At 37.8% G+C, this 23318-nt stretch overlaps 1 protein-coding gene across 1 annotated transcript in view; it reads right to left on the reverse strand.

Moving 5' to 3' along the window:
• LOC110043601 (FERM, ARHGEF and pleckstrin domain-containing protein 2-like) overlaps positions 1-15906 on the reverse strand; it is a 41072-nt gene extending 25166 nt beyond the window's left edge. The window contains exons 1-14 of the mRNA XM_089294966.1: positions 15595-15906; positions 12386-12490; positions 8751-8793; positions 8467-8545; positions 7462-7506; positions 6865-6917; positions 6031-6104; positions 5680-5726; positions 4675-4762; positions 4320-4408; positions 3907-3973; positions 3659-3753; positions 2033-2173; positions 303-1088 (exon numbers count right to left, since the gene is read on the reverse strand). Of these exons, the coding sequence (XP_089151092.1) occupies positions 303-1088; positions 2033-2173; positions 3659-3753; positions 3907-3973; positions 4320-4408; positions 4675-4762; positions 5680-5726; positions 6031-6104; positions 6865-6917; positions 7462-7506; positions 8467-8545; positions 8751-8793; positions 12386-12490; positions 15595-15714 (1832 nt within the window). The 5' untranslated portion in view covers positions 15715-15906. The remainder of the gene's footprint in view (positions 1-302; positions 1089-2032; positions 2174-3658; positions 3754-3906; positions 3974-4319; positions 4409-4674; positions 4763-5679; positions 5727-6030; positions 6105-6864; positions 6918-7461; positions 7507-8466; positions 8546-8750; positions 8794-12385; positions 12491-15594) is intronic.
• Between the last annotated feature and the right edge of the window lie 7412 nt (positions 15907-23318).

The following is a 23318-nucleotide window of genomic DNA, read 5'->3' on the forward strand; positions in this document are numbered from 1 at the left end:
TTCTTTATAAGAAACGTTTTCCACTAGATGGTCAAAGCACGCAGGCAAAATCATCCTCACAGCTCATCAATTTGCCCGGTGCCCAGTCCTTATTGAAACCCCCAGAGTATACAAATAAACATACCTGTTCATGTACATTCCTGTTAATGTTGCATGTATGTTGCATGCATGCAACATGCATGTGGCTACATGCTGTACCCACGCATACAGTATGCATACAGTTGTACAAGTAGCATGCATGCTGCATGCAACCTAAGGCCATGCTAGAATTTAACTTTTTTCAAGACTTACAATCCACTTACTTTTCGATATCATTCAGCAGCTCTGGAGGAGGTGAAGGCAAAAGTTCTGGTGGTGGTGATGGAAATTCCTGTCCTTCTCCATCGTCTCTCATCCCTTCAGGGATTTCATCGTCCTCTGGTGGTGGGGGAGGGGAAGGTGGAGGAGGTGATAATGTGTCAACATCACTCACTTCCACTGGCGACGGTGGTTTAGGTTGCGGTTGGTACTCAATGCGCACACAACCTTCAGGAACTAAAAGTTCTTCTTCAACGTCCTGATCATCATCTTCACCGTAATAGTTCAAAGGTGTACCATGTTCAAATCCTTCATCAACATCCCCCACTCCCTCATCAGCATGATCATCAACAGTTTCCTTGGGAACTGACATGTTTACTGCTGCCTCAGTTGTGCCAGCCACTGCCGCATGCAGTGGCTCTGCCTGCCATTCAAGGTCTGCCTCTGATTGAGCTTCAGAGGGTGTGTCAGACTCCTCCCTTGTCATGTCAGGTTCATCATCAAGATCCTGGAGTGGAATAGCACCCTTATTTTCTGGTAATGGTTCTGTGACAAACTCTTCCTCGGGTGGGGTTTCATGTGGTCTCTCTTCATGCTCAATACTTGTGGTTGGCCCATTTAGGGATGAAAGCTGTTTTTCTTCGAGTTCCTGGTGGGGTATAAGAGGCCGTGGAGGTGTGCTCTCTACTATCCTTGTTTCGACATTACCATATCCCGCCAATAACCTTGGTGATGGCTGTGAGGAGTTTCCAACAGAATTATGTCTTGTCGGTGTTTTCATGCTTTGCGATCTGAAATACAGTTAATAACATTACTACCACAAAGGAAGAAAGAATCAACAATATATGCAACAGAATACAAGAAGGTCATTATTTTAGAATGAAATAAATTTGTGTGTTATACTGTCTTTTACAGTGCCTATGAAGTAAAATATAATCGTTGCTTATCAGAAAGACTTTTCAAAATAAAGAATGGCATTTTTCTTTTTGAGGTACCTTCTTTCGTTTCAAGATATTCTTACATTTTTGTATTATGCAAATGAGGAAAGTGATTATGTCATAAACAGGATATCTCTAGAAATATTGGAGCAGCGTTCTTCAAACTTGGCACCAGGAATGCACAGTGTACATCACAGAAAATACAGAATGACACCCAACGTGCTATTAGATACTAGAGATTAGATACTAGAGATCATTGCAATTATGTATGCAACGAATAGGTAATTAAGGAAATAAAGCTAGAAAAAAAATTAAGGCTTGAACAGGGTTTTTCAACTGGGTTTTATTTTTGTAACTGCCTAGTAAGTTGCAAGTGCCTAACTGCGATGGTCTTTAATGTCTTTAAGCCTTTATCTTGCAGTTCTAATATAAAGATCATTCATATTCTCACTTGAATGAAAACTGTTTTCTGACTAATTTAACTAAATTAAATTTAACTATTCCCAGTGTTCATTGTGATTCAACTGATGACGGAGGCATTGTTTGTTTGTTTGCTTGCTTGTTGACTAACATATGTTTAATATTTATAGTTTTGTTTGTATCCCTGATCAGAAACACATGACAGGTTAACCATAAGCAGTTGCTGTCATTTGCATGGTACATGTAGATGGCATTTTTCAATTTTATCTTAATTACTGAGTTTCACATCTTTTTTCTTTCTTTCCTTCTTGTCATCAACCAATTTCATGTACATGTAACTGTACATACAGTATGCTGCAGTTGTTGCAGACACAAACCTCTGAAACAATGGCTGCTGTCTGAAGGTTGTCCGACATCCTTCAATGATTTGTTTTTGTGTTCTTCCACTATATCTGAATGAAGACCCTCTGCTTAGGAGTCTTGGGCCAGTCTTTGCTATAGGTTTGCCTGCATTTTGTCTGGAAAAAAAAAAAACAATTACACACTGATCTTTTGTACTTTACACTTTTACCATCACAAAGTCATGTGACTCAGGACTAGGCGTTAGGATTTCTCCCATGCATCCACAGAGACATAAAAAATGATTTAATTAATCATCGGGGACTGAAACAAATTGGGTCCCTTGCTGCCATTTTCCATTTTTCCTGCTGATCAACATGAAAAATTTTGTACAACCACCAAAACCATCAAAACTGTACAACAGTAGTCAACTTAATATTACTTAATTATCACAAGCAAAATTGAACCAATCACAACACAATTTAAAGCAAGGCATTTGGAAAAAAAAAACACAATTTGAAGACCATCTTTTCAGTTTATTTACCCACTTGGTTGAACCCTCTGGTTACCTGATACCAACTCATTGCCATCCAGTTAAGAAAATGGGCGTGGAAAAGGTCATAAGGTTATTCATTAATATCTCAGCAAATATTTACAGGAGAATAATCTACTATATCTCATTTAAAAGAGCATAAAAAATACTCTCTAGAAAAAAAAAAAGCTTTCCTTCATGGAAACTAGTAGTAATTTTTAAACAATTTAAATAAATTAAACTTCACAAAAAAAAGGAAAAAATGTAAAAAATATTTAAAAAATGTATTTCCACTCCACTGGTCAAATTTGATGTTGAAATAAATAATTTTCCTTAATTTATCAGCAAACATATCCTGAAAACAGAGTGAAAAACCATCGAAACCGAAATTTTTTAGAATATTTTTTTTATCTGATTAAAAATCTCGCATTTCCGTCACCATGGCAACAGCCAGTTGAATATTAACTCAAATCGAGTTACGCGTCTTTTCGAAAAGTGTGTTTACTCAACAAAACGAAGCTTTTTTCCAAAGTTCCTGAGCTCTACGATCCCAAAAACAATTCAAGACACATAATTCAAGAATTATTTGAGATTGCAAACGGAAAAACGGCGGTCCGAAGGGAATTTAGTCGCATTTGAACAACATGCGTGGATTTGAGTAGCACATGGCGAAGGTCATGCAAGCTCACTTACCTAAAATTTTCGCTTCTAATTTCTTGCTAACCGTAAAATTACATTCTTATTTACTTCAAATACCTTTAGGAATGTTGTCCGCTTCCGAAAACATCTTCAGGACGTTGAAATCATGGACATTGCTCGTTCAACAAAACGCCGCCATTTTGACTTAAAATTGGGTGATTTTGCAATGTCGTCATGTAAGCCACATTGAAGCATTCCACGTGAAACTAGCCATGTGCTTAGGTAATTATCTCTAGTTTTATGTCTCCAAATTTCAGGGGAAACGATAATAATCCGAATTTTTTAGAATTTTTTTAGTCATCAATCCTGAAGCATTGAAATTTATAGAGCCGGACGGGAAAGTGTTTACATTTCATGAATAATCTTGTGTTCACAAGTTTCTGGGGTTGTACTACTGGTACAAGTGACTTTACATGTGCAATGATCAACCCACCTAAAGAAGGCATGCGTGGTAATTGCTATTTTCCAGAAACTTTTACAAGCATTCCTGCTTGCCATTTGGAATTCGACAACATCCTTGTAGTGACCCTAGAGTAAAGAAGAAACAAATGGCCGATTCAAACTGTTACCCATAACAATCTAAAATGTATCAGTCAGTCAGTAGGTCATGAAGGTTGGTCCGTCTTTTTCAAAACAATGGTTTCTGTGCATCTCAAGACACGCAGCTTTAATTTCACTTACAAATATCTCTGGATGTAGCTTCAGAAGAAATCTCTTTCTCTTGAAACTAAGTTTTCTAATTTTTGCCCTGAAAGAATAAAATTTACAGTAAAATAGTAATTAAATTAAAGGTACATACATGTCTGTTTTGTAAATTACATGTACCTGTAAAGAACACCACCACTTACAGCATACAATGAACTAAATGTATGTTTATTTTGTAGTATTAACCAATCTGAAAAGGTCTTTCGTTCTGAAAAGTCATGATTGTTTTGGTCAGTACCAAAAATAATTCTTAAGATCTCTGAATAAGAAGGAATGCAGTATTTAAGAGTGATCAAAGGTGCTGGATGGTTTCAGTGTCAAAGGGAGATCTGACAGGGACACCAAATTAGAACAGGAAAAAAAAAGATAACGCAAGAACCACAGCTTACCAGGAAAAAGTGTTGATCTTTGAGCCATTTTGAAATACTGAGACACCCATATGTGCAGCAGCAAGAAAAAGATCAACATTATCCTTATCCTACAAGGAGAAAAGAAGATAGTGGTTTCATTGTTATATCCATGTATGTGATGTTCAATTAAAATGAAAACCTATAAATTCAAAGCAAAAATCCTTTGACCCTTTTGTACTCTTGTCTGTGATTTCATGAACCCTCGATAACTAATATAAAATTCTTTTTATATTAGTTATACATGTACAGTCAGTCAAATTTGTGCCTTGTAGCACTTGCAGACAAGCTGAATTCTCTATTTTTAATATTACAGAATACTACATAAGACATGTACCTTTGCAGGGTAAAGTATCATGCCGTACATTTCTAATCTTCTGGCTACATCCAACAGATTGTAGTCAGCGTCGGCAGGTAGGAGTCCCCTGAACAATAATACAAACAACAGTCAGAACATACAATGTAGAATGCATATTAAGTGTTAATCATGACACTTTCTAAACATGTAATCCTTGTTGCCTTCATTGGATGCACAAGGCCCTACTAGGGGTTTCCTGTATGCAGGATATTTTGAAAACAAATTAGTGGGACAAAGCTGAGGATATTGGCGGGGGGGGGGGGGGGGGGGAATTTATGGGATAGAGGATATTTAGAACAGATAACCTGGGATATAGACCTACATGTTAGAGTAGAAAAACTGCTAATTTCTGCAACTTAAATTACTGGGACACAGGATACAAGGCAAAAAATTAATAAGATCAGATATGAGATACTGAAATCCCCCTCTCCCAGTTCCCTGGCCCCTGATGGGACCTAATACATGGCTTGGAAGGAGAAGACAACAATAAACTTAGGAAACATGTTCGCAACCGGAACATACAGACACATGTACGTATGTATGCTGCATTTACTTCCTCTTTGTGCAGAGGTTGATGGTATTATTTCCTGTGCGTGTACATATGCTGGGGTAAACCTCATTTTGTTTCAAATAATTATAAGATGTAATGAATGTGATGATGTACAATTATTACACTGTACAATCATGTAAAATTAATGTGCATTATTAGCAAACATTGGTAGTTAGTTATTTGGCAGGACAAAAGCAGACGATACAATTTGCTACCAAGATAAAAAATCGCATTTCACAGGTGCCTGTGGAACTAGTACTGGAAACAATTTTTCTAATGGCTTCTCCTCTTTTGTTTTGTCCCCAGTAACCATTACACAGGCAACTTAAATGCTCGTTTTGAAAGAGCAAACGTGCAAGATTCTGTTAACCAATGAAAAGAAAGGACAAAGAAAGAAACTAAATGTTAAGGAATTTACCCTACACAAACAGTACCTGTGCTCTTTGTGGTAAGTTGATATTCTTTTCTCAGAATCTTGTGTCTGTATGTACAAGAAATTAAAGATACATTAGTCATTATGTTAAGACAATATACAGTACTCTACATGTACAGAATGTACCAGAAACATGGTTGGCCAAAAACGACCTGGCACTGAACTGTCATGGCTGAGTTCACTCAGACAGACAGACAGGCAGGCAGGCAGAGAGGCAGACAGACAGACAAACATTGCTGTTGCCTTATGTCCCACAGAGGACAAACAAATAGGATTAAGTAAGAAAGTACAATAATGCCCACAATTTCTTTTTTTCATAAATTTGTGCATAAATTATTCTAACTGAGCATACCTGACCAGGAAAAAATTGAAACTCTGATAAATATCCTGTTCTGCATGACATTCCTTCATAATCTCCAAGTTCCCCTACACAAAAAGAAAACTTCCAGTGAATATACCGTAGAGGACCATGTAAGAAGTTTACATCAAGTCTACAACTAGAATTGTAACTTGTTGAAACATACATTTAAAGTTTTCAAATCAGAACACTAGATGGTATTGTACGATCATGCGAGTTGTTTATACTTTTTGCATTATGTGTACACTACAAAGTTGTACCATCTACATTAAAGCACCAAAATTAAAAACTTTTCATGGGACACTCGCATGCCTGCTCACATGTACACGTTCAAGTGCGAAGTCTGCATACAAGCCAAGTGGCCCATCAGGCCGGAGCTTATCCCAGTTTCTGTAGCATGAAGCGACTAGGAGTATTTCTACTCCTCACTGGATGGGATACTAGTCCATCGCAGGGTTACCCCCAGCATTAAATTCACCAGTACCCATTTATACACCTGGCTGAGAGGTACTGTGAGAGTAAAGTGTCTTGCCCAAGAACACAACACAATGTCCCCGGCCAGGGCTCAAACCTGGACTGCTCGCTCCGGAGTTGAGCACACTAACCATGAGGCCACCGCGCCTCCAACAACACGTTCAAGTGTACAGGTGTCTAACCTGGTACAAACGCGCTGCTTCGACCCCATTGCTTAATTTTAGGTTTCTTGTTGTTGCTAAGGTACAAAAATGTAGCTCAATCTAACACATCTATTCAGAGTTTCCTTTTTACATGCACAACTCAAGAATGGGTCTTTAAGCTACATGTAAAGGCCAGAGAAAACCAGCTTACCTTGAACTATATAGGATGCCAAGAGAGCTGCTGTATTTTCTGAACATTTTAATCTGGAGTGGCAAAACAAAAATGGTGCAATGACAGATGTACAGAAAACTGATGACATTTTTCACAGATAAATGTACATGTGCATTGTAAATTTTATACCCATGCACATAATTTAGTAATATGTGAAATAGTTCTGTTGACAATGTTTGACTGGGCTGATCAACAAGAAGGTACAGACTGAAAGCAATTAACAGTAAGTGTTATGTTATCAATAAACTCTTGTTGCAAAGCACATTTATAGGACTTTAATTTCATGCTATGCTTAAAGTATTAATTCTGCAGACCAGTTGCGGGTTTTCTTGAAAAACACATCGTACAACAACCATTTTGTTTCATTTTAATGGAAATAAACTTATTTTCAAAAACAGGATTTTGCACCAGACCTTGTAATGAAACATTTGTAATAAAGTTCTCAGAAGTACTACATGTACAGTGTAGCATACTATGTAATCACATACAAATAAGGCCTATTTTGAAGCCCACGGTATTTTGACACAGATAAACAATAAAACAGACAATGGATCCTAGTAAAGAAACTTTTATTACCTTCCACTGAGAAGATCTCTTTTTATCTGTAGACCAAACAAATACCTGCAACCAAAAGATGCAGACATATATGTATATGTACATCTTAAGGTACAGTGTAAATTGAAGAACTGCTACCCAAGATGTACTCATTCATAAAAAAATCTGATTATTCCAAAACAAGTAGCAGTGTAGGCCCCAGTTGCTCAATGGATGAACTGCACATCATTCACCCTCTTGGGCTGCAAAGAAAACTTGACAAGGTTTTGAGCTTGCCCAAGTTCTACTTATGATTTACTAGCCCACAAAATAATCATTCTCACTAGCCCCTAAAACATTCATCAGTACTTACAGTACTTCCATAATTTGAATTTCCTCCATCAAAAATTTTCCAAGCAACTCCACTTGCCCAAAGGCAAGTGACGACAGAATCCACCAGCCCCAACTGCAAAATCCTCTACCTTAGGCTATATTGGACACAACTTCCATTGCACACCCCCTTCCTCTAGATACTGGAAATTTTTTCCTCAAAAATACAGTGTAGGGACTAATTTTCAAACCAACTTTAATTTCCCTTGGAGGTTCCAGAGGTTGAGATTCCACTGCAATGTGTTTAATCAAACGATACAAGTATGTATTTAACTTTACTCAATGTGACAAAGAAAAATAAACAAATCAATGAGGCAAAGGTATGTAAGTTTGGTATACAATGAAGCAAGATATCTGAGCTATTGAGCAAGCATGAGGTCAAGATGGCTGGATATTGGCCAAGACAAGACAGAGTGGAGGTCCATAAACATGCAAAAACGACTGAGGCCAATATCCAGCCGTCTTTACCGAACAAGCTTGGTCAATAAAGGATTTTATTTTATGGCTTCCAGAAATGTTTTTTGCTGGACACAGTGCGCAATCCACAGCAGCAAGACGGCACCATCTTGCCCAACCAGGTAGCCAATCACAGTGCAGGATTTGATTCATCTTGCCCACTCACGGAGCTAGCCATATAATAAAACATATATACAATACCTAGTATACTCTTCCTGGAGAAGTGCTGGATCAGGTGGATAAAACTTCACACAAAATCTAAATATTGTTGAACGCAGATCTAAAAATGAACATAATTTAAAGTTATAAATTTGTCAACGTTTTCGACAACATACTCTGTTATTTATTTTATAAAGAACTTAATGCCAATCGTAACATAATATCACCAAAATTAATTATGAAGAACTCAAAACTAATTGAAAGTTAAGGATCGATATCACTCTTTTGTAGCAGTGAAAGCAATCTGCATCTACATGTACCCTCACCTTGGACTTGTTTGTTTATGGGCTTTATATCATCAAGCCAAAACTGAAAAAAAAAAATTAAAAGCTAAATGTTTAATAAAAACACCTACAAACAGGATACTATATAACTAGTGACCAGGCAAAATCACCATCTAAAGCTACAGGTATGTGTTAGTGGTCCTGAGTACGCCAGCTACTGTACTCTTGAGATCTTTCAAGATACACATAAACATGTACAAACTGAAAAGTGAAAAAAGAATGATCCAAAGATAAAACCCCATCCTAATTTGTGCTTCTCTCGTAGTCAGCATTTTATACTTCTTGTAACTTTTACATGTAACATTTGATGTCAAGACCTTTGTTTTCTCAGCTGTACCCTGTGTATTGATCAATTTTGCTAAGCCCTTATGAAAATAATTTAGCATTAAGTTCTAAATAATGGTCTTCCTTGTTCTTTGAACTTTGGAATGAGGCTGTCAATAGTACTCCCCCCACCAGCCTCACTGCCACCCCCACCCCCCTCCTCCACAAAAAAAAAAAAAACATGACAAACAATTTCTGTACATGAAATTCTCTGGAAGCTCCCAGATGCCACAGGTGATTAACTTTTGCCTCTGGGCGACTTGAAAAACTTACTATTTCTCATATTATTAAGCTTACAGTAAGTGCTGAGCACCCAAGATTTCATGGCTATGAACCTTTGGGCTCCTTCTAATAGTTCTTAGACCACAGCCTTAAGTTATACTGTCTAGTTCAACAAACATTTCTTTGAAATATGATAATATATAGATACATACATACACATGTCATACACATGTCATACATCAACTACAGAACAACAATCTGCTGTGTTCAACCAGTAACACTGTGGTGGAATTTATTTTGCATTTAATAAATGTAACTACACACGTTTCTTTTGTACAGCCATTAAATTTCTACAAAATAATATTATTTTACTAATCATCAAACTTTAAGTTATAATTTTTAAAAATTCCAACAGCCAAACAAAACAAAAACAACTACATGCATGTGAATATTAGATCTGAACAACACAAAACTACTGCCAAATAACAGAACCCTCAAAATTAAAAATACATGTACAAATACATAATAATTATTATTGTCAATGTTGTTTTTCAAATGTCTGTGAAATCAGAATAATAATACTCGTGCCAGGATGTGTAGAATACAAGACTCACAGACGAAGTCAACAGGTCTACAAGTTATTAAAAGAAATAAAAGCATCTTGAAGAAAATTTAATATGATCAGTATTCAAAACATGGGCAGGAACGGCAGCCAACCTGGCAGCCAAGATATTGCTACAAATTAATAGAATGTAATTAAAAGAGAAAACATTTTTGTCATCAATTATGATGTCAAAACACATTCATGAATACATATATGTATGTAAATGTATGTACAAAAATGGCTTTCAGATGCAAAACATTGGTTTCAAAGCATAAAAACCTTTTTTTGTGTGTGTTTCTACTATATCACATATCAAAAATGCTCCTGACAGTGTGTTTGGCTTTGCAATTTACTTCTGCTCCATTCTGCAAAAAGACTGTGCACTTGACATGTACATAATTGGACAGCTCTTTCCAAACACTACCAAAGAGGCTACGGATTTGCAGTTCGCCTGAAAAGAACTCTACTCAGTAGGAATGAACAAAAAACTCATAAGATGCAGGACACTGCCGAAAAAATTGATATAAGGCTGAAAAGGCTCTTAAAAGTGTCAATTATTCGCCGGTAATCTAAACGTTTCGGGCTTAGCCCCTCTTCTGTAGGTGGAAACTCTACCCACCCTAAACACCGTTCAGGTTAGCCTGCTTTATACAATTAACTCTTACAATTAGGATGACAGGTTGGGCTCGTTGAAGTGATTTCCGCCCATTTTGGTCAACTTGTTTCCATAGTCTTCAAAGGCACAATAAATTATTCCTAGTCATGTAGCACCAAAGTGACAGCCTTCGAATTTGTTTTCAAAAGTCATTTGACAAGAAACCACCATTAAGTAAATTTCATTTCACTCTCCTTGAAGATTGCAATATCGCTGATTTGTTGCCAGTGGTTTGTATCCATAATTTGTTAGCACTAAGTATGGACAGATGTTTCCATCCATCAAATTCAAATTTGGGGGAGAAAAAATACATGTAATTTTGCCTTGATGTTTTGTAAAAGACAATTTATTCTGACAAGCATAGTGTTTACATTGCAACTTGTTTACTGACAGACAAGCATAATCAAACCAGCTGCCAGCACATCCAAGCAGAATTGTCTAATTTTTTTCCAAATATTCAACTGAAGACATAAATGAAGCCCAGATCGTTGTGGCTGCCCAGTCAAAAAACTGTTTGCCATGCTGCTACTGCTAATTCAACCGTTTCAGCCTCATTCTCAAAATCTTAATTCTCATTACCCAATGTCATACAGTTCATGCTCGTATTGGTTCTGAGAATCCGATGAACATTAGATCAAGACAAGATCTCTCTAACAAGTTGCTAGTTGCATTTAAACATGTACAAGCCTGCCTCATAATGTGCATGTAAAAAATAAAGATAATTATAGTAAATACATAGAGTAACTGGGATATACAATAGCAATCTACAAGGTAGCCCTACTATTCCACTGTTCTCAGATGAAACTGGCATTTTAAAAGTGACGGTTTTTGTGGAGTGATAAAAACTAGTCAGAGGAATTTCCTTCCTTCCCCCGCCCCTGCGAGAAACAAGAACAAAAATCAATGCCAAACTCAGCCAATATACAAAGTACAGGTACTGTACACACAGGACACAAGGTCTGAAACTCAAACCTGGGCACACTAGTGGAAGAATAGTGCTTGCATTGCTTCCCCCTCCCCCAAATTAAAGCTAATTTCTGTATTGAGAAATAAGTTGTAGATCTAATCACACGTTAGCCTTGACAAGTTCTTATCAGAGCTTGATGTTGCGACCGCTCAGATCGCCAATGCAACCAATTTTTTTTTTTTTACTGTTGACTAACTTTCCCTGCTTTTCACTGATTGAAATACTTTGCCAGTGACTAAATCTGCAAACTTAGGGGCCAGCTGGCCCCAAGGTTTTTTCCTGAAAGTCGAGCCCTACTTATACTCAGGGATGTAAAATGTAAATGTAAATGTAATGTAGAATGTAAATCTTATTTATAGTGGTCATGCACTTAGCTATACAAGCACTAAGCTTGGCTAGTTTACAGGCATGCCACTGAAAGAAAGGGAACAAATATTTCAAACCAGCATAGTTAAAAATCCCAACCTGGCAGGAGGCAGACCAGTTGGCTATTTATAAAGCATGACCGAGTCTTTGAACTCGGGACTACCGAGAAACAAATTCCGCCAGTGGCAGGGTGGAGGCCTTGAACCAGGACCTCTGGATTACAACACCAGTGCCCTAAACCACTCGGCCACGCTGCATCCGATGAAATCCTTTTCTTGTTTTGTTGGCAGTCTAGTAACTGCAATTTCTACACTCAATAAATCATGTTAAAAAAGCGACACATGCAAAACATTTGCACTTAAATGGTTGTTTCTTAACAAAATTACTATGATATCTGGCTACAAATACACAAGTAAACATGTACTGTAGTAGCAAATTTCTAACTAGATGTAGATGAACCTATAGATGCACATACTTACCAAGTTATCACTTTTGTCATAAAAATTTAACCCAAAGTATTCACGCTCTTCCAAGTTTAGTTGTTCGTATACGTTGTCATATAGTGCCTTTCCTCTGCTTTTGGGCTTCAAAGAAATAATAATAAAAAAAGAAGGTTAATATACATGCAACCTCAAAAGAAGAGCAGCCTCTGAGAAAGAGGAGCATGAGCCTGTCCACCCCATATACCCCCCCCCCCCTCCCGTGAGTAAAATTATATGTACATGTACTTATATTGTGCACAATATGAACCTGCACCAACAATGGCCTCTTACAGTCAAACCCTGCTAATACAATCAGACCACCTTCTGTTGGCTGACACCTCCTGAGGGCAGACAGCCATGGTCCCAGGTAAATGCATAAGCAAACATCTCTGCTAGGTTGACACATTTTCAAACCCCAACAGTGTCCATTTGTGGGAGGTCTGACTGTAAAGTACAGATCACAACTTTTTCTTTTTACAAATTTACAGATATACCCCTGTCCACCAGTCACCTTCCCCCCCCCCACCCCCCCACCCCCCCTCACAAAAAAATTCATTGAAGTGAACCAGCTGAGATTTTTGCCCATCTTCTTGCGCAGAATTGCCACAATCACTGCAAAAAGGGAAATTTTTCTAATTTGTGCGTTAGGCATAACCATTGCAAGGTGTTTAAAATGAAATAAAATAATAGTAAATACTTTATTTAAGTGTCAAAGTGTTTAGCACTGCTGTACTAATTGCGGACACTGGAATAAGCAAACAAATATTGTAAATTAAACAGAAATTTGTTAAAAATCCAAGCTGGCAGGAGGCTAACCAGTTCGCTATTTACAAGCGTGGAGGAGTTGAAACTGGGACCATTACAAATCCAGTACCCTAACCACCAGGCCATGCCACCTCCACCCCACTACATACATGTACAGTGTAGGTCACACCATTCATTTCTTGGACTGCAAATACTGTCATCACGTGACACAACAAAAACTACAGACTATGAATTTGCACTGAATGTTACAAAGTGAAGTGAACTTTGACACTGGCTTGAACATCAAGTTAAAGTCTTCAGCAATTAAGGGTGTGTTACTAAGAGAAGTATACCAAGTAAGATATTTACAAAGGTAAAGTCTGTATACAAGCTAAGTGGCAAATCAGGCCAGAGCTTATCCCAGTTTCTGTAGCATAAGGTGACTAGGATTATTTCTACTACCAGCATTAAGTTCGTCGGTACTCATTTCTACACCTGGGTGAAGAGCTTTAGGCACTGTGCAAGTAAAGTGTCTTGCCCAAGATGTCCCCGGCCAGGGTTCCACCTCGGACTGCTCGATCTGGAGACAAGCGCACTAACTATGAGGCCACTACACGCCACCGATGTTTGCGTGCACAGGTGATTATCGCCCTTGTCAGAAACACAGAGTAATTAAGCACAGATCCCAGAGTGCAATTTGTGTAGGTTATAGCAGAGTATTTCTTTAACCCTTAAAAATTTCGGCATATATTCAGCAGGGGGTATGTGTGGACAACACTTTGGCAATGAGCTATGCTACATGCTTAGTACCCCATCAAACTTCAGAAAATGAAAAATATGATTTACAATCATGGAATTTGTAACATTCTAGGCAGCAACCTGATGTCCTGTATACCTTGTATAAAATGTCTCGGGATTTAATGATTAGGAGGTATTTAGACGCCTTTAGAAGGACTTAGAAATTAATATTTTCCTACAGAAGAATCTAAATGCTGGATATTGTCACATAGGAGAGGAGGGAATTTGTGAATGTTCAAATCTAAAACTGATCCTTACATTCTGGCTGTGAAGAACACGCCAAAAGAAACTTTGACAAGTATTAATAATGTGGCATTTTATCACAACAAAACACTCGTGACATGACTTGCCGATCAAGCGTTTAAAATAAAATTGATGCGGCCCAAAAAATCAATCGTTCAATGGTTAACGAGAAAAATAAGATACATATAAATATAATCAACCATTGGCGTCATTATCACGGCAAAAAGAAAACAAGAAAACTACCGAATCATCTGACAATTTACCCGCAAATTACATCAACGCAAATTCTAAATTGCTCCTATCGTGAATGATACTTTAAGTGACAAAAGAATTGAGCTCGTAATATTAGATGTACATCAACATGGCAAAATACAAACTCCTAAAAGCAATTCACTTCTATTTATCCAAATGCAATTGAAATTCTGCCACCGTATCTCAGTTCAAATACTTGTCAATTCTCCATACAGCATATTTCTCTAGCCATTGCTTTCGGAAGTGATTTACTAAAAATTGTTCGAATAGCGAGCACGAAACCGCTAGATAATCTGTTAAGAATTGTATTTCAAACAATGTTTACGTCGCTTTCGTAGAGGTGGTCGGACGGAGAAAGCCAACACTGCGAGTAAAAAATTCAGATTTGAAATTTTGCAAAGTAAATGTTGAAGAATTCGAATAACGATCAGATAAAGCGACAAACCACGGTCGGCAAAGTTTATTTTGAATAGGTGAAGAATGCTGATGTCACTGGCGATATTTCAGTTTTCGACACAATTAAGTCTTTTAGGAAAATATCAACGCTACCCGATGGTGTTTTGTTTACAGAAGAAAATGCTGGATTTTACATTGTAACAATTGCCTGAGGATTCCCTAACCAAACTAAGACAAAATGTGCGAGGGTAGATCGACAAAACATTACAAAAATTACATATATTTCCAAAGAAAAATCTAAAAGTCAGCATTCTTCTTCAGGTCACAACAAAAATTCTAAAACCACCAGCGCTGAAAAAGACTGCAAGTTATAAAGGAAGGGCACGTGGAAAACCGAAATATTTAATAGTTTCACAAAAATATTTCGAGAACGCTATATCAAAATAACTCGAACGCTTCATTGATAATACCAATTGGCATATTTTTCAACTTCAACAGAAATAGGAAAAAATCCCCACAGCCAAATAAACGCGTCAACAAGTTAGTAAAACCAAGAACACGCCATTTTCCTTTAGGCAGAAAACCAGGGATGGCAAGAAACTCGCTTTACTCAAAGGCAGCTGCCGTATTTTTTTATTGCACGGCGTGAAGGAAAAAGAAAATTACAGAACAAGCATATAGATGGCCAATAGTAAACACAAAGCGGCAATACTGGGTAATTATTTTTCTGGCCCTAGAAAAACTATCATCGCGTTAGAAACAAATGCCCTTACCTCTAACTCGAATTTTACCACAGAATCATCGAGCATGCAAACTTTGACAGTGACTTTGCGACGATTTGCCCTTCCACGGCTCGAACTGTCTTGTTCGCCCATGTCGTAACGGCGAGACATCTTTCGTGAGCTGTATCCTCAAAAGGCACGCGAAAATTTGACAGAGAAAGCTTCCCCTCAGACAAGACCTTGATAACTGAAGAGCAGACGAACTAAAGGGAAATTCAAAACTAAAACACTACAACGAAATGTGTCCAAAATATCCACTCGGCGCGAACACCAACATGGCTTCAAAGGATCCAGTCTAATTCCGGCTGTGATTGGTCGAAATCTCAGGCAATTATACTCCCACCAAATATGGCACTTTTGCGCCCGGAAGTGAGTTTATGCGTGCTGATCAATGTAAATAATTGTCAGTGCAATAATAGCTTAATTTCTCAAGTGTCTGGAAAAATTTATGAGATACAGATATTTCATATTTAAGGCCCCCATATGCAAATAGCGGAAACATACGCAAAGTCTTCGAATTAGTCACAGATTATTTTGACTGAGGGTGGGAAGATTCATTTCCGGTTCATGTGGTAAACACGTTTTCCTCCACCTGACGGCGACGTCACTCATTTTTTCATGTTCATGGACGTGGGAGGCGGTAAAAACGAAATAATAGTATTTCTCTTTCCTTCTTTTTCCTTTGGAAGGAAAAAATTCTTAAGTTGTCTAAATTATAATCTAGTGAAGTTAAGAATGTTAACGCTTTCAAACCAAAAGGAGGTACAACTATTCTCCTAGCTATATCAAACTATTTCACAATTATGGCTTCTTCTTATCAGTTCTTCAACTGAAGATGTCTCTTCCGGTCTTTCACTTCGGATCATGACGGGTGGGGCGTGATGTGCGGGATTAATCAAATGCCGCATCAAAACCGTTAGCCTCCTACGCAAACACTTTTTGGGCTGGTCACAGGAAAACTGCGTTACGAGCCCTTAAGAGGCTACAAAACCGTTAGACCTTGATAAAGACAATGCTCACTTTTCAGATGCTTGTAGACGCTTATATTTTCGTCAATTTTGTAATAGTCGCCGATGTATTGGGGTCATCAGGCTGAGCAAAGGAGGATGGCGTGACGAAAAAAGTTGAAGGAACTGTTCCGTCACGGTATATATACACCAGATCATTTGTGACGTACATAGAAAAAGTATTCCGAACGAAAGTAAATTCGGTAGTAGGGCCATAAAATACAAACACCGTGAACAGATTATAAATGCATCCAGTGCAGGCGCTGTATTGGAATGAAACGCTCGAAGAACCCCTGAAACCAGGTCAATGTCAGCAAATCCAAGATGGCGGCCTAATACGAAAATCTGCCCTCACGCGCCTGAAGCACTGCAGGTTACAGTAAAAATAAAACAAGAAGGAACAAGGACTGTTTCATTTTTTGGTAATGCTATCATTTGTTTGTCATGCTATCATCTGCATGACTTATTCGACAAGGCAAAACATATTTTTATCACAGTTTTCGACGCCATCTTGACAGGTACGCCCGCAAAGCGGTCAGAAATTACAGTGTTTGTATGGGAACCCGATCGCAAATAACTTTTTCCAAAATTGAAAATTACACAATTTGAGAATCGCAACGTTCAAATACTAGGTAGAACTGTAGAAGATTGTATACACGGACTTTGAATGATGTAGCTTGGCTAGATGACGCTCAGCTTATTTGTCTAATTTTCCTGATACTTTTGTCTGTAAATATGGCTGGGTAGAAGCCGTTCGCGGGAAAAAAAAAAAAAACATTACCTGCTTATAATAGGTTATGCATACACACTTTTGTAATGTCAAATTCGTATAGTCAGGCAGACTTCAGACAAAATTCAAATTTGTTTGCAGCCCCCCCCAGACGGTCCGAGGTCACTCGCTCTCAAGCGATCTCGGACCGTCTAAGAATTCTCACCCTCTAAGAAATAGAAACTTGTTTTCTTTGGAAGTGGGTTTTATTTGTGAACATGATGTGAACACTACAATGTAAGAACAAAATTAATTGGAGGTCGCGAGTTTTCTAGAGCTTTCTAGTGATAATGATCTTTTTAAATTGTACAAAATAAATTTCTAAGCTGCCCCCCGCGATTTTTTCTCGCCTGTAGGGCGGCTGTGACATAAACTGTTTTCAACTAAATGGTTCGCCGGTATCAGTTGTTCGGCTTATCACATAGAAGCTATTGGTGTCCAGAATGAAATGAATGTCTAAAATTTGACATGCCACTTGTTTCCTTAAATAACCTATCATCTTAAAATATTTGTCTTCGTCTAATTCTGAAGACCGTGTAGTAATGCTAATGTCACCAGCGAATATAATGGACGTAATCAACCATTGCGGGCAGATTCACATCCAGGACAAAGGTTAACTATGACGATTCGTCAATGTTATGAGTTGTCACAGGTCAATTCAACCGGAATTAATGTTTTTTTTTTTTTTCAGCTGTGCTGGAATCAGCCAGCCCTTTTTTTTTGTTTTTTTGCATTTCTTTGCATTCCAAAGAGACTGTTTTGCAAACACCGAAAAGACAGGAGTATTTGGTGACGAACTTCGAGGTGTTTGAAATGGGGTCAAACATGGTCTTGAGTGTTTCATATGTCGTCTGAATAGAAACTAAAGCTAAAGAGAAAAAGGAGAAATAAAATCGTAAAAATCTTGCCACGCTTATTAAGATCAGATATCCAAGCAACTTCACGGTCATGACTTCCTTCGTTGAAATTTGATGAATTATTAATGAGTTGAAGAAATTACGATCCACCGTATACGGAAAACATAGCGCTGTACATCTTAAATTAATATACTCATTTATTAAAAATATCATAAATGCTAAGTTTGAAGTTAGAACTTTTCTGTCCGTTTTTATAAGTCTGTGACATCCGTCTCCTTCCCTGAAAAAAATTATTTTTTTCTTTTATGGGAGGGGTGGATGTACACAAGCTACGTTTTTATGAGCGTTGTTCGGGCATTCGTGCGCTTAGAATTATGGGTAAATCTACTTGTCGCCATCTTTTTCGGATTGCAATTATGGTAACGAGTTATACATATTCAGATAGAAATTAGTTCCCAGTTAGTATCAAACACTTCTGATTATCTCTTTTCCAAAGACCTGATGAGAATTTTATGTGTAGGGGCACATACACAGGGGGATTTTGAATGTGTAAATAACTATTACAGACACACGTTTACTATCGTCCCATAGAAACTAAAACTGAATATTTTATTTATGCCCCCTGCTCCGTCACTATGGATTGTATTCCACAACGTGCATTGCTAAGGCTAAGCTCGGTTTGCTGGGAAGAGAACTAAACTGACACAAATCTTTGCCATAATCTGGCCACTCGGTTAAGTGGCCGTTTATTGTAAGATCATCTCAAATTACAACAGAACTGGAAATGAGTACCTTTTCCCAGCAAAGGTGAGGGCAAACACGCCCTACGTGACACTACGTCTCTTATAATGTACCACCAATCATGCTCCAAAAATGGGAGGGATGAAGGGGGTGGGGAAAAAGCTTGCCCTGCACCGAAGCGTCTAGGAAAGAGGCCTGCAACCCGATGCTCAAATGCTTAAATCTAAATCTATTCCAGTCCCGGTTGTGACACCATCCGGGAAACTAATCACGGGGCAGGACGCATAAAATTATTTATCCCCTTTGGTAATAAATCTCATTTGATTGTCCGAACAACAACGATAGCTTTAGTCAACCCCCTTATGTCTTCACTTTTATTTACACTTTAATCAAATTTTCTGAGCTATCTGAAGGGTTTTCGAGCACGAGAACGACAAATTGTAAAGATGAAAAATAAATACCTAAACAGCAACTGAAAAGAAAGATAATAGGAGCACTTAAAAATAAATAAACAATGAATAAAAAATATATAATTACAATAATTTAACTGACTCCTAACTATGAATAATTACGACAATTTAAAAGAACCTAACTAGATGTTTTAATATTGGGATTTTCTAAAAAATGGTTACCAAAGGAGTCAATCCATGGCCTGGCCTTGCTACTAATTGTGCTAAAACTGGAAATTAGAATTCGAAGTATCGTTGTCGGAAGCGGCTTCCCTATTCATTTTGCATTTTTGATTCTACGCCATTTTCACTAACCTTTAGAAAAACATTTTAAATTCCCTGCCTTGACATAGATACTTATGACTCCTAAGACAAAGTAATAAGGAAAAAGGGAAACGCCCGTGTTAGCGCTGACGCGGATCCAGGTGTGGTTCGGGTGGGAAGTTTGTTTTCCTGGTTTTTTTTTTTTTTTTTTTTTTTTTTGGCTTTGTTTTGTTTTGTTTTGTTTTGTTTTGTTTTTTTGTTTTTTATTTTATTTTATTTTTTTTGTTTTCTTTTTTCTTATTTTCTAGCCTTTATCATTAAAACAGGTCTCATGATAAGAACAACGCATTTTTCTCAAATATATAATCATTGCCCAAGAACGTGCTCTTTCATTCGGAGACATTAGCAGTAATTCTGCGATACATGTGCTGGATCGATAGCTCTAGTATTGGTCAGCTAACCCGCTTATGCGAAGAGGCACCGCCGTGAGTCTTGGGGGCTTCACTGGCTTTAATCCCGCGATGAGGAGTGGTGAACGGTGCTTCACAAAACCTTGGGGCTCGCTCATCTAACGTTCGTCTATACAATACTCGATTCTCTGCTACAAGGAATCAATATGTTAACGCAGCGAGATTGAACGAAAACTGAAAGTCTTTTTATAGTTCTGGCATAGGATTATGGAACTGCTTACAGTCTGATTAGGGTAAACTTATGGAAAGGCTGTTTGAAAGACAAATTAATAAATTGCGATCCTCAGTGCTTGGGATTGAGGATGAGTATGTTTACTCTACTATGTTTAATCTTGTTATTAATTTTATCTTATGACTGTGTTATTATAACTTCCCCTTTTCACAATTCTTTTTCATCATTTGTCCCGCTTATCACTAGTTCGACTCATTGTACTTGCTTACGTGTTAATTATTTTAATTTTATTCTTTTTTGTGACTCAATGTATTAGTTATTACATACAGTCAGCACAAAAAAAGAAAAAAGAAAAAAAAAACGGGGGCAGCTTAAGTAAGAACTATAACTAGTTTATTACAATGCCCGCCTCGATTAGCCTACGCGATTAACCTCAGCACCTGACCAAAAGACACGTGGGCTCTGGAAACGAGATTGCCATGTTTTAAACCAAGGCACGCATGTCCCATGAAACCGGAACTCCTAAAATCTTGGAGTCTGGAAATTGATTATTCCAGAGCTCGGTGTCTTGGTGCTGACCAAAAGACGTGGGCTCTGGGAACGAGATTGATGATGAAAATCCTGAATTAGCCTGCCACGCAGACGCTCTTAGGGCTTGTCACGCGTTCCCTCCCAACGTTTAGAACATAAAATCGCAAATTTAAGTTAACCATGCAGTTTTAGTTGACGTAACAGGAATCCAAACAAGCATACTCAATAACAAGAGGGTACATCTAGAAACTGACGAGTCAACAGGCATTTTTGCGTACAAAACATTGTTCCTTACTCAAGTAAAAGTATGTAAGAGAAAAACTGTTCGGCACGAGGGAATGGAATGCCATCTCACCTATTTTAACATGTGCTTTAACCTTAGGGAGATTAGAAAATATCAGCGCTCCGAACAGTCAATGTTTTTGGTAGTCAGTGTAACTTTGTTAACGTGTGGGAATGAAATACAATACGGATGTCATACATATTGCAAAAGACTGACAATTCCAAAAAGGATATTCTGCTAAACAGCAGGTGGCTATGGTAATGACGAATCAACACGAATAAGTTTAATATCTGACTCAAATACAATCTCTTTATGCCATGTGTTATCTTTGTTACAATTGAATCTATAAAACCGATTTGCTCATTCAAATAGAAATATTATAAGCAAAGACTGTTAAACAGATCGGTAGAAGGAAATGAATCACTTCTCACCTGCTTCTACGATGTAACCTTAGAGATGATGATAAAATAAACGCGCCCGATAGTGAACTAATAGTCTTGTGGTCAATGTAACTATATTAGCGGGTAGGTATGCTTTTAATGTGCATATCACACATATCACAAAAGACTGTCACCACACGGAAGCGTATGAATTATAAGAGCTTCTCGTGAAGTGTCTTGCCTTGGTACTTAACTGCAGATCTAGAAAGTAATTGATATTGCGTTCTTCTCCATTTTGACGCATCAAAAATTCCAAGGAAAGGTGCGAAGCTTGTTTTCCTGCTTTATTTTTTTCTTATTTTCTAGCCTTTATCATCTTGAAACAGGTCTCATGATAAGAACAACGCATTTTTCTCAAATATATAATCATTCCCCAAAAACTTGCTCTTTCATTCGGAGACATTAGCATTAATTCTGCGATACATGTACTGGATAGCTCTAGAACTGGTCGGCTACCCGCTTATTTGGAAGAGGTACCGTGAATCTTGGGGGTTTCAGTGGCTTTAATGCCCCGTGAGTGGTGGCAAATTGTCCTTCAAAAACCGTGGGTCTCGCTCATCTAACATTCGTCTATGTAATACTCGATTCTCTGCTGCAAGGAATCAATATGTTAACGCAGCGAGATTGAACGTAAATTGAAAGTCTTTTTCTAGTTCTAGCATAGGATTATGAAATTACTTGCAATCTGATTACGGTAAACTTACGAAAAGGCTGTTTGAAAGACAAATTCATAAATTGTTCCTCACAGTGCTTGGGATTGAGGATGACTTATGTTTACGCCCATTCCCTAGTCTTGATATTTATTGTATCTTATGACTTTATTTATTATAACTTCCCCTTTTCACAATTCTTTTTTGATCATTTGTCCTGCTTATCACTAGTTCGACTCATTCTACTTGCTTACGTGTCCATTAATTTAATTTTATTCTTTTTTGTGACTCAATGTATTATTTATTACATACAGTCAGCACAAAAAAAAAAAAAAATGGGGGTAGCTTTAGTGAGAACTATTACTAGTTTATTACGATGCCCGCCTCGATTAGCCTACGCTATACGCGAATATAGTGCAAGTTGTAATTTTGTAATTTTAAAGTTTAATCTAATTTGTAATTTGTACATCCTCAAAGTTCATTAAACATCGAAGACTTTAAAGTCTTGCTCTCGCAATTTGAAAAGCCAAATAAAATGTCTCAGGCTCGCAAACGGAAACGCTAGTCTCACCTTCCTATTTACCATCCCGGCTAAAAGATTAGAAATGGAACAGAACGGTTTTCAAACCTTTTTCGGCACTTCTTCTTTTTTTCAATATCGTGAAAATTGTGATACGTTTTTAAAGATGGATTGTTCCTCACATATAGCCTGCGTAGCAGGCGGTTTAGTTGGGGTAGAGCCCTGGGGTAGAGCGCGAGAAGCAAGCGCCGAGAGCGGCAAGGCTTCGCACATAGGACGCGTTTTAGCTATGCCAAAGAAGCAAACTCGTTTTCCCATAGTATGTTAAGTAATTTTTCTGATGGGAATCCTGAATTAGCCTCCCACGCAAACGCTCTTAGGGCTCGTCACGCGTTCCTTCCCCAAGTTTAGAACATAAAATCGCAAATTTATGGCTCTGTCAATTCTAATCTTGCTCCTCGAGTATTTGACGGGCGTTTGACTTTTGTTTTTCAGAAGGTAGAAGGTGGCAAAAAGAATTTACAGCCTAGGGCTAATCCTTAAGATTTTTAAGACAGCAGGC

Source organism: Orbicella faveolata, unplaced genomic scaffold, assembly GCF_042242905.1.
Source record: "Orbicella faveolata isolate gen_17 unplaced genomic scaffold, um_ofav_v1 contig_25, whole genome shotgun sequence".
In the NCBI taxonomy this organism is placed as follows: domain Eukaryota; kingdom Metazoa; phylum Cnidaria; class Anthozoa; order Scleractinia; family Merulinidae; genus Orbicella; species Orbicella faveolata.